This window comes from Anser cygnoides, chromosome 22, assembly GCF_040182565.1.
Source record: "Anser cygnoides isolate HZ-2024a breed goose chromosome 22, Taihu_goose_T2T_genome, whole genome shotgun sequence".
NCBI classification, from domain to species: domain Eukaryota; kingdom Metazoa; phylum Chordata; class Aves; order Anseriformes; family Anatidae; genus Anser; species Anser cygnoides.
In genome coordinates this window covers 7427614-7439230 of record NC_089894.1, presented here as the reverse complement: position 1 = coordinate 7439230, position 11617 = coordinate 7427614, and the positions used below count along the sequence as shown (strand labels likewise).

At 45.3% G+C, this 11617-nt stretch overlaps 1 protein-coding gene across 1 annotated transcript; it reads right to left on the bottom strand.

The window, feature by feature from the left end:
* Positions 1 to 4642: 4642 nt before the first annotated feature.
* On the bottom strand, positions 4643 to 9871 carry LOC106049570 (keratin, type I cytoskeletal 15-like). The gene is made up of 8 exons (XM_048053188.2): positions 9194 to 9871; positions 8275 to 8357; positions 7376 to 7532; positions 6749 to 6910; positions 6491 to 6616; positions 6144 to 6364; positions 5588 to 5613; positions 4643 to 5014 (listed from the first exon to the last, which is right to left on the bottom strand). Exons 1-8 carry the CDS (start codon positions 9773 to 9775, stop codon positions 4941 to 4943), a joined length of 1431 nt encoding a protein of 476 aa, XP_047909145.1. The 5' UTR covers positions 9776 to 9871; the 3' UTR covers positions 4643 to 4940.
* Between the last annotated feature and the right edge of the window lie 1746 nt (positions 9872 to 11617).

Sequence of the window (11617 nt, the reverse complement as noted above, 5' to 3'; positions counted from 1 at the left end):
ACTTGCCTCTGTATTTCGCAGACGTTGCAGAGCACGGCTGAGGGATGAGACAGAGCAAGAACTGGGGCGCAGTGTGGGGCTGGCTGGGCTCGCAGGAGCCGTACGGCTGTTTCTCTCCGTAGCAGTGAAGGCTCAGCTCTTTCATGGGATCTTGTTACCTACCTGTTACCCGCTCCGAATGGCAGGGTTGGAGGGATTGTGCAGAACAGAAAGACTTCTCCTGGGAGAAGTCTTTTTTTCAGGGTTAGTTTCAGTTGACATTTTTCAGAAATAAAGAATTGCTGCACTTCATCCTGGCCTGAGGAGGCAGGAAAAGATGCCTCCTAGTCCTGGGTGACTGAGTTGGGCAGGATTTGAGCTCCTCCTTGTGGTTCCGTGTCAGCGTTGCTCAGCAGCTCTTGATTTTCTTTTTACCAGTTACATTTCCACTGAGTACATATTCCTCCTTATTCCTCATACACTTCATTGTATAGAAGTGCTTACATTTTTAATTGTTTTGGGAAATTAATCATTGAAGATACTATTTTCCAATAAATACAAGGTATAGCTATGACAAACTATTCTGGTAACAGCTGCGATTAACAGCTGCGGTTTGGTACATGCAGTTCAGTACTGGCACTGTAGCTTGATGGTAAGAAGAGCTTGCAGCACCAGACAGAAATGAAGACCTGACTTTAAAAGCCACAAAACTGTAATAGAGCCACGGGTATCCTGCTGCTCAGTTCATCTCCCCAGAGATTAATTTCAGATGGAATTTTCTAGTCTGGCAGTTCAGCAAGCTCAATACTACAATAAAAACAATCACACGTATGTGTATAATCACAGAATCACAGCATGGTTTGGGTGGGAAGGGACCTTAAGGCCCACCCAGTCCCTCCCTGCCATGGGCACGACCCCTCCCAGCAGCCCAGGCTGCCCCCAGCCCCATCCAGCCTGGCCTTGGGCACTGCCAGGGACGGGGCACCCCCAGCTCCTCGGGGCAGCCTGGGGCAGTGCTCACCCCCCTCTGAGGGAAGATTTTCCTCCCTGTGTCTAAGCTGAACCTGCCCTCTTTTAATTTAAGGCATCACCCCTTGTCCTATCGCTGTGCTCCCTGGCAGAGTCCCTCCGCAGCTTTCCTGAGGCCCCTTTAGGTACTGGAAGGTCACCATAAGGTCTCCCCAGCGCCTGCTCTTCTCCAGGCTGAACATAATATTACATGAAATAAAATGAACCCTTTGTTTCACATGAAATTACTCAGAGAAATTCAAAACCTGGCTGTTGGTGAGGTGACTGTGTGTGAGACAGAATGGCCTCTGTCTTACTTCCTGACAGTTTCACAGAATACCATGCCGTCATGCAAAACAAATTGTACTTTTTCCTGGCAAGTAATACAAAACCAGTCTGCCTTGGCACCAGTGCTGTTTCATATCTTTATCAATGACAGACAGAGGGATCGACCGCACCCTCAGCGGGTTTGCAGGTGACACCAGGCTGAGCAGTGCAGTCCGTAGGGCAAAAGGAAGGGATGGCATCCAGGGGGACCTGGACAGGCTGGAGAAGTGGGCCCGTGAGAACCCGATGAGGTGCAACAAGGCCAAGTGCAAGGTGCTGCACCTGGGCCGGGGCAATACCAGAGAATGGTTTTTAACTGAAAGAGGGGAGATTTAGATTAGAGATTAGGAGAAGTTCTTCACTGTAAGGGTAGTGAGGCACTGGCACAGGCTGCCCAGAGAGGCTGTGGCTGCCCCATCCCTGGAGGTGCTCAAGGCCAGGCTGGACGAGGCCCTGGGCAACCTGGTCTGGTGGGAGGTGTCCCTGCCATGGCAGGGGGTTGGGACTGGGTGGTCTTTGAGGTCCCTTCCAACCCAAGCCGTTCTGTGATTCTGTGACTGTGTGAAAACAACGGTAATTTGGCACGCAAATGTCTCCTCTGAAACTCAGCTTTTTCAAATTGCAAAAGATAGCCCCGTTTTCATCAACCACACACCTGCAGGATCCAGGGAAAGGACCAAAATACTTAATTCAAAACCAGACTCAGCTCTCCACTCGATTTTTTACGGGGATCGTTTTTAGCTATTTAATCTACAGCGCACAGAATGAAAGCAGTGACCAGAGTGAGAAATTAAAACAGTCAGCAGGTGGCACCATGAGATGATGTTTTCGCTTTGCTTCATCCGGACTGCTCCCTGCAAGCTGGGGAGGTGCTGGGCAGGTCCAAGCTGGTGGAACAGGGGAATGAATACACAGCCCCCGCTTGCTTTAGCTGGCAATCCTGCTTCTCTTACTGAATAGCACCACGAAAAGCAAGCCGAACTGAGTTTATAGGCTGCAGTTTAAGCATCCGCAGAATATTTTGACCCCTGCATCATAGAGGTAAATGCTTCGTGACAAAGCCCCAGCTGATGTCAGTCAGCATAGCTCCATTTACATCAGCTGAAGGTGGGACCATGGGACCTCATCACTCTGATGAGGTCCTGCCAGCCAAGCCCCCCACTTGTCGGGCACGTGCTGTTACCGCCAGGGCAGGCTGTTAGTGCACTCGCGCTGCTTTGCTGTATTTCCTGGCCACTGCTTGTAAAACACAGGGGGCTCTGCGTTTTGTTAGGAGTCTGATTTTGTTGGTGTATGTTAGGTGTGATCTGAACATACATAGAATCATAAAATCATAGAATATCCCGAGTTGGAAGGGACCCATAAGGATCATCGAGTCCAACTCCTGGAATATATATATATATATATATATATATATATATAGTGTGCTTTTTTTCTTCGGGGTACTTTCAAGAACTCATGAAGCCACCTTAAAGGAATGTCTTTTCAGCTACCTTAGCTGCATGTGGGAAACAAAGACATCAGAGACAACTTACAAGATAGTGAAAGGCAGTAATCAGGCAAATAGGAGGAATTATCTGCTAGGGAAGCAGACTTATCTGAAAAAGCTACATTTTTCAGATACTTACAAATACTTAGGTGCTGAGTGGCTCAGTGGTGACTGAAAGAGAAGACCCAAAGTGATAGTGAGCGCTATGGGTAATCAGTCATTTACACACAGGTATGAGGAGAAACGGTTACCATAAGGTGCACACTTTTATTGTTAGGGGTTTTTTTTAGGGTATTAAATGATGTAAAGATCTGTTGCATCTTACCTGAAGATTGGAAGTACAAATTCTAAACAGTGGTAACAGTATCCTCCGTATCAGCAGCAATTAATTCAAATAAATCTTCCAGTAGAGTTACACTGCTGCTGGTATAAATGGATAGCCGTGACAGACCAGTGCTAGTTTTATACTGAAATGCAAAGTCTGGGGGTCCCCGGGGCACACTTGGGCTGTAAGAACTTGACCCCCATGAGAGGCAATAGCAAAACTGACAGTTGCTGACTGAGCTTAACTTGAACACATTTTCAGGGACTTGCTATTGATTGTGACAGCACAAAATAAGGCACTGACTGACTGTTTGACGCCTGGGGGTTAGCACTTCGGTTGCATGGGTGCTTGCAGCGCTCTGTGCAAGCAGGAGGGGCAAATCCGTTTTGTTGCGGGGGGAGCGAGCCCCACTGGAGGAAGAGGGGCTGTCCGGGGGCCCTGTGGCGGTCGTGCAGTCAGACTTGCTGTCAGCACCGTACAGGAGGTCCTGCAGGTCTCGGCAGCCAGGGAAAGTGAACCACAGCCTTGGGAATGGAGGTGGGAGGTGAGGGAGCAAGAAATGAGAAACTGAGATAGTCACAGAGGTTGTGTGTCGCAACAGCCACAGTATTTCCTCTAAAAATACATATTTGGGAAATGTTTCCTTCCATTTTACTTCCTCTGATGTTTTAGAAAGGTGGATGTATGTTCCTTACAAAGGAGCGGTGTATCTGCCTTGATAAGATCTGGGTTTAATGTCACAGGAAATCATCCTCCTACTTCAGATGGAGAAGCATCCTCCTACCTGCTCTGACGATCACCGTGCGCCCCCCTGTTGTTGTTGTTTTTTGGGGCTAGGAGGGAGGGCACCGTTTCTAAAGCTTTGTGAATGGAAAATGTGATGCCTGGCTTCCAAAGCTGTTTTCACAAACTCGGTGACAGTCCATGCCTAGAGACTGCCTGGTTTTGCACAGAAAAGGACGTGCTTTCATGGTAAAAATAAAAATAAAATATTGAAGAGCAAATTCAATATTTTTATGACAGAAATGACACTGGTGTAGCTGCACAGGTTGCCAACACAACAGCTACAGCAGTGACCCAGGCTGCTGAGGTTCTGCCTCACGTCTGAGTCCCAGCAAAGTGCTTGGCCAGCTCCTGTCCCCTGGGGCTCGCCTCGTCCTCCCTGAAGGGCTGAGGCCGTTTGCCTTCCCGCTGAAGGAGGTGCAGGAACGTACATTACAGTATTTTTTTCAGAGGTTGTGCAATTTGAATTCACGACAAAGACCTTCAGGACCTGAAGCATTGTATTTCTTCATAGTAGCTTCACATTCCTGGGAGAATCTTACGGCACTTTCTCCCTGTCCATTCATCATCACCTTTCCTACGATTATTAAAGTTCTTGCTGCTGTTACCCGCTGAGTTACCCGCACCTCAGCACGTTTGTCCTGGGTCCCAGGAGCACTGTGGTAGGGAGGGGATGTGGTTGTGCGAATGGCAGAGCCACGCTGAGCATACAAAAACGACATTAGACTGAATGTGTTTGCACAAGCAGGAGAGAAACTTTATTGTGTAGGTTTTTTCCATAAGGGTACTCTATAGCTACTGACAGAAAACAAGGACATCATCTCTGACCTGTAGAGCCACATGATGTAAAAAGGGAGAGGAAATTTAAGGAAAGACATCAAGCTGTTGCACGTTTTTGGATTACATTCTTGTCATTTAGCAAAAGTAAAAGCAGGTTTCTCATAGCATTAGCCAGAGGTTGGACTGCACGGTTCTTGTCACTGGTGCGGTACAGCTGGTGTCGGAACGAGAGAGCTCCGAATTTCTCTATTAGAATCTCCGAGGAGCAGGTTTTCCATCATCTTCCACAGCCACGCGAGATCTTGTGCTGCTCACAAACGATGCTGTGGTCGGAGAAAAAAAGATAATTAAGCTTGGGGCTAAAAAAGAACTTCTAACACAGTAAAGAACCATGCAATGCTTTTTGTTTGTTTGTTTCCTGACATGATTTTTTTTTCACATACGGAAGAGGGAACTACATGAGTGAACTACATGAACTATGTGAAGTGGAACTACATGTCTACAGCTTATCCTCTCTCCCTGCTGGTCCGCACCCAGTAAATCTTCCACATTACGAAAGAAGGGAGGGAAAGATATAAATGAAGAGTGCACCTCACAAGTCAGGTTTGGATCTATTTTGCATGTTGTATGAACCAGCAGAGGAACTTGGGAATCCCTAAGAGATTTCCATATTTTAGAAACAAATGAGGAGTTCCTGGAATCATTTTGGCAAGCTATTGGTTTCAAAAAGGCACATAAAATAAGATAAAGTATTATGGTTTCCTCTCTAAATGGTAAAGAACGTTGCAGAAAGGATGTGATCAGTATTAATAAGAAGAAATCCCAAGGAAAAAAAGGCTTATTTAATTCTATTTTGTCAATATCTCAGCCCCTCTTTAAATTAAAATTTTTCTTACCATCCTTGGGGTTCACTCCTGTCATCCTGCGGAGAAGAAGAAAAGTTTGATTAAAGACCATCACTGAATGTGTCAACCGAAAGCATTTATTCATTTAGGAACACTGCATGACAATAGCCACGATCTCATGCTGCTTCTTCACTGGGTTGTTTCTTATGCCTGTTGTTCCTGGTGCTGTGGGTGAGGTGCTCGCTGCTTTGCAGGGCAGAACAAGCTGAGAACAAACTTTCCTGGGCCGAAGGCCGTTACTGCTGTGCAGCAAGAGGATTATGTGAGACGTGCGCATGGTGCCTAGGGCCTTCTGCGCTTCACTGCAGCCAATACGGTTGCATTTGTATTCTCAAATCATCAGCACAACTGATCTGGAGATTTAGCTTGAGTAATAGCTCCCAGGATTTTGCCGGGCATCTGTTTTGCCAGCACTCAGAAGGCTGTATGTGCAATCAGTGTGATTTAGTAATCTGGAGTCGGCTTAACAACCACAAATTACTGCTTTACAACGTGTTGTGTTATTAACCTTATCTAATCATCACAGGATTTGTAAATGGTAACGTACTGGGAGTCCTGGGTCTCCAGCAGCTGGCGGTACGTGGCGATTTCCTGCTCCAGGCGGCTCTTGATGTCCATGAGCATTTTGTACTCCTGGTTCTGACGCTCCATGTCACAGCGGATTTCACTCAGCTGCTCCTCAACGCTGGTGATGAGGTTCTGGATTTGTGACAGCTGTGCGCAGTACCGGCCTTCCGTGTCCCGCAGGTTGGCTTCCAGTCCAGCTTTCTAAAGCAGGAAGACATGAGAACAGGTTGTCATACAGATGTGTCCCACAGAGGGGGAAGCTAAGGGGAGGCAAGACAGGGAGGGAGGAAGGGGAGCATTCTAGCAGTGCTCGGGACAGCTCCGTACCATGCTCAGCTGTGACTGGAGCTCAATCTCCAGGCCCTGGAGCGTGCGTCTCAGTTCTGTGATCTCCGACTTGCTGGTCTGTATCTGCTCTGTGTGAGTGGCTACTTCGCGGTTCAGCTCATCAGTCTGAAAGAAAGAAACAAATCACATACGTTGAGCTTTTAAAAATTATTTTCAGAAGGGGGAGACCCATCCCACCTGCTGGGGCAGTAACGGTGAGGCAGTGCTTTGGTTCACAGTTCGCTGGCATTTCCATACCTGAGTGAGGAACCAGGCCTCGGCATCCTTGCGGTTCTTCTCAGCCAGAGCTTCGTACTGCTCCCTCATCTCAGTGAGGATTCGGGTCAGGTCGATGCCAGGAGCAGCATCCATTTCTACGCTGACTGTGCCACTGAGCTGGTTGGAATACTCTTTCATTTCCTGCGTGGAGAGAAGGCAGAGGACACACAAAATATTATTTTCTATACTCTTATATACTTTTTGCCAGTAGCAATCCGTGCAGTGGTATGTGGTACTTTAAGTATTACTTATCGTAGGTGGGGCACATAAAAGCATTTATCAAATTTTCTCTCTCATGCTTTTCTGCTCTCCGTATGCTCTCGCACACACATTTACATGTAGCTTATATGTATGCGTCTTTCTCTCAGCTTAACTATCTCGGTGACCTGTCAGATGCCTATGAATGTCAGACTGAATCTCTGAAACTCATCGATTTGAACAGTTTGGAATCAGAGAAATGCTTCTTGGGACACACTTCAGATTCCTTTGATATTACAGTTTTCTCCTTATTAGGCTGTAATATTGTCATTCTGATTTGGTTTGATTTTTTTTTTTTCCCGAGGATGTAAATTCCAAAGGGATTCCTCTCCACTTGAGGACTCTCACCTCCTCGTGGTTCTTCTTGAGGTAGGCCAGCTCCTCCTTCAGCGATTCAATCTGCATCTCCAGGTCAGCTCTGGACAGAGTCAGCTCGTCCAGGACTCTGCGCAGGCCGTTGATGTCAGACTCTACGCTCTGGCGAAGGAACAGCTCATTCTCGTATCTGCAGTTTTAAAAAGAAACAAACATTGGAAAGAGTGGAGCCATAAAACCATACTATTTTATGTTGAATGTAGGAGGAACAGGAGCAACTTTTAAAGGAAGTGTAAAGGGAGTAAAGATCTTCTTTCCTGCTTCCAACTATGACATATGAAATTACTTGCATTGGACACTAGATAAGAAAATCCAAACCTGCAGATACATCACTGGAAGATAAACCAGTTGCACAACTATCTTTATCATCTTTTCAGCAGTGTCTGATGTGCTGCTGAGTCCATGAGCAGGAGCACAAAGTCACTCTTTGTCTTTCTTTTCTAAATTTCACTAAAAATTTTCACAAAGATATTGCAAACAAACACCAGTCTCTTCAACCACTGTCCTTTTAAGTGATAAGCCCAAGCTTCGCCTGTCTTCTTTTCCCTTGTGGTTTAGGCTAGTAAAATAGTTAAGAGCATCACTAAAAGCTAAGACATGAGCTATAATTTATTGCATAAACAGCACAGTAATCTGGGTACTGAGTTCTGTCAGGTTTATTTTCCCGATTCATCCTTCAACACATCATTTTTTTGCCAGGAATTTTTTCATCAGAAGTTATCAAGGAAAAACATCTACCCATAATTTGGAAATGTGTCCTCCAGTGACTGAAGAACGTTATTTTCTACATAAGAAGTAACACTAAACTTCAGAAAACTGTTTTGAGAGAGAGAAAAGGAGAGAGAAGACAAATGTGCTTCAGCTAAACTTACTTCAGTCTGAAGTCATCTGCAGCCAGCCGGGCATTGTCAATCTCCAGAATGACTCTGGAATTGTCAATAGTAGCTGCAAGGATCTGGCAATTGGAAATACAGAAAACAATTCCTGTGAATGATGGTGGAATGGCAGGGTCCTGAGTACATAGTAAGTGGTTATCCAGGCTGTAAACCATCAAAGAAGGCAGAAGACATGCACCTCTGTTGAGACTTCACTGGTGAAACTTGCTTTCTGGATTGCAATAACCATTTCACTGTTATGCTGCTCTTCAGCCTGTCCTTCTTAAAGCTTTTATAGAGAAACACTGAAAATACCAAACTCTGTTCCATTTTCCAGATGCAAACCAGAGAGCTGAGATACCGTTACTGTAGCCCAAGAAAGGGCAGGTACATCTCTGTGAAAGTAGATAACATTTTCCTTTGCTGGACAGTTCATACTTTCTGTATGGAGCCTTTACATCTCTCCTTCTTTACCAGTTCTTAAGTCCTAGATGGATCACTGAGAAGCTCGTCAGCTTGTATTTAACATAATTAGAAAATACATTCACAATACCTGATCTTACCTTTAGCCAGGGGAGTTATTTTTTCAGACTTTGAGGCCTACCTATCACATTCTTTACTCTTATTATTCTGTAAATATATTGATAATTTTATACACATTTTGCCAAGTTCTATTATTTTTCTGTGCAATCATTTTAATTTCAAAAAAAATTATCTTGTTTTCGGGATAAAACTTTGCATTTTAAATGAAGAAAAGTTACTGTTCTCTGCTGGAATGCTCAGAACCACAATATATTTGGGTTTGGGTAATTCAACATTGATTTTGTAATTGTTCTAATTGATTTCAAAGAAGTGGACTATGCAGTTCCACAATTCCAATGCATTCTTATAAATCCTGTACTTATGAATGTCATACCTTGTCTCGGAGATCTTCAATTATCTTATAGTAGTTACTGTAGTCTCGAGCTGGGCTGGTGGGGGCTTCCTTCTGGTACCAGTCTCGGATTTTGACTTCTAATTCTGCATTTGCCGCTTCCAGTGCTCGCACCTTCTGCAGGTACGTGGCCAGCCGGTCGTTCAGATTCTGCATAGTTATCTTTTCATTTCCAGAAAGAAGGCCATCGCCACCACCAAAGGCACCGTCAAAACCTCCACCAAAGCCAGCTCCTCCACCAAAGCCAGAGCCTCCACCAAAGCCAGCTCCTCCACCAAAGCCAGAGCCTCCACCAAAGCCAGAGCCTCCACCAAAGCAAGCTCCTCCACCAAAGCCAGCTCCTCCACCAAAGCTAGGTCCTCCACCAAAGCCACCGAAGCCTCCTCCAAAACCAGCGCATGAGCCACCACCATATCCACCTCCTACAGAGGAGGTGTACTTAGCTGAAGACATGTAGACACCCCTGCCACCAGCTCCTCCGTGGATGCTAGGAGCACGGCAGGAGCCTCCTGTTCGGACTGAGGAAAGGCGAGAGCTGCCACCAATGCTGCAAGAGTTCTGCATGGTGAAAGTAGATGTGGCTGCAGCACAGAAGGAGCTAGTCTGAGCTACTCAGCTTCGTGCAGAGCAGGAAAGCGTGCTCCTTCACTGCCCTGGTGCTTCTTTTATAGCCACAAGATAGGGCGTTAGGAGACAAACCCAACCTGCACCCTCCCTCCAAAGATTCTCCTCCCTAGAGGTGAGGCCAATTATGATGACATTCCTTACACACAGAGCTGGCTGTACATCTCAGGGGCTCGGGCTTGGTTTTTTCTTTTAATTAAACTAAAGGGATGATTCAGATTGTGTTTTTTCTTCAGGCTATAGTTCTGAAACCTGGAGTTTACTTCTTTGACAATCAAGAATGGAAAAACAAAGCAAGTTCAACCGCACCCATTTACCCATTTACAGCAGTCACCACGGTTATTTTTATAAAAAATAACTTTTCCTTAAGAATGAAGTTTGAGAAAAATTCTAATTTCATTGAAAAATGTGCAATCATCAGTTCATCTCACCATTGTATTTCTTTTCTATCCATATTTTTCCCCAGTCAAAATTGAATTTTAGATGTTCTTATTCCTGTTCTTTGCTCAGAATTAATATTTAGATTTTGGAATCTGATTTTATTTTATTTTTAATTAGAAAAAGCATATAATCATAGCATTGTGTGAGGAATAATTAACATCCAGCAATGTACTGGGAAGAGTGAGCATACTTAATTTACTAATGCTTGTGAAGTAGTCAAGAAGGGTAATAGAAGACTGGAATTATTCAATTAAAAGAACATGGGGCGACTAAAATCCTGTCACTTTTGGAAAACTTAAGCAAGTTGAGTTTGAGATGAAAGTGTTCAGATAGCAATTAATGTGTGTAACAACAACCTGCTCTGCGAAATTGAATAATTCTTGAAAATAGGACTTGAGAATCCCTTACAAAGTGACATTAATCCTTCCTGTACAGAGGGAGTCTCATTTCTGATAATTTGCTGGTGAAACGTGGAGGGCAGGAATTCAGCCCCTCAGCTTCTGTTCAGTACCAAGTGTGAGAAACCAGGTTTGGGAGCTTTTTTTGAGGAAGTATTAGCTTGTTTGCCCTGCCAGGGTGTGCCACTGGGTATCGTGTGTGTGGAGTGTGGCAATAGCGGGGGGTTTGCAGGGAGAGCCCCATTCTCTGCCCAGGGAGCCTCTCGTCAGCTGGAGGGCACGAGGTAGGGGAGTGCTGGCAGAGCTGGCACCGCGTCCCGCAGGGGCTTAAAGGAGCTGGGGGTCGAGAGAGGAGGGAGAGAAGCAGGGGCCGAGTGAGATGGGAGGGACTTTAGCTTGGAACCACCAAGCTTATTTTACAATAAAACTTTTAAATACAGAAGGGAAGCGATATATTTACTAGCAGCATAGTAACAACTGTGCTTTTCTTAGCACCGTTTTGGTAATTACATAGCAATAGAAAATGGGCTTAGAATACAGGGGGTGCATTTTCAGAGAAACTGAGGCTCGTACCAGCTGCTGGAACAAACTGAGGGGTTTTCTGGGATTTATGGTTGACCCTCCAGTGCAGCCTCACGGAAATATGCAGCCTTTTGGGGAGGAAAAGATGGAAAGAAGTACTTGGGAGGGAGGAAATGCCGAAAGGCTTGCAGAGATACGCAGCTTAAGAGCCTGGTTCTGAGACTGTCCACTTGTACTTCAGCTGACTAGAAACGACAGGATATTTCATAGCTGTGGAAACATGTTTCAGACTGAACCTGGACCTTTGCCACTGCAGTTCAGTTTTGCTTTTGGGCAGATTAATAGTTCTGCAGAGCTTGCCAAATCTGCCTATCTCCAGGAGTTAGTATCTCAGGAGACAAGTTTAGACAAATTCTCCTAA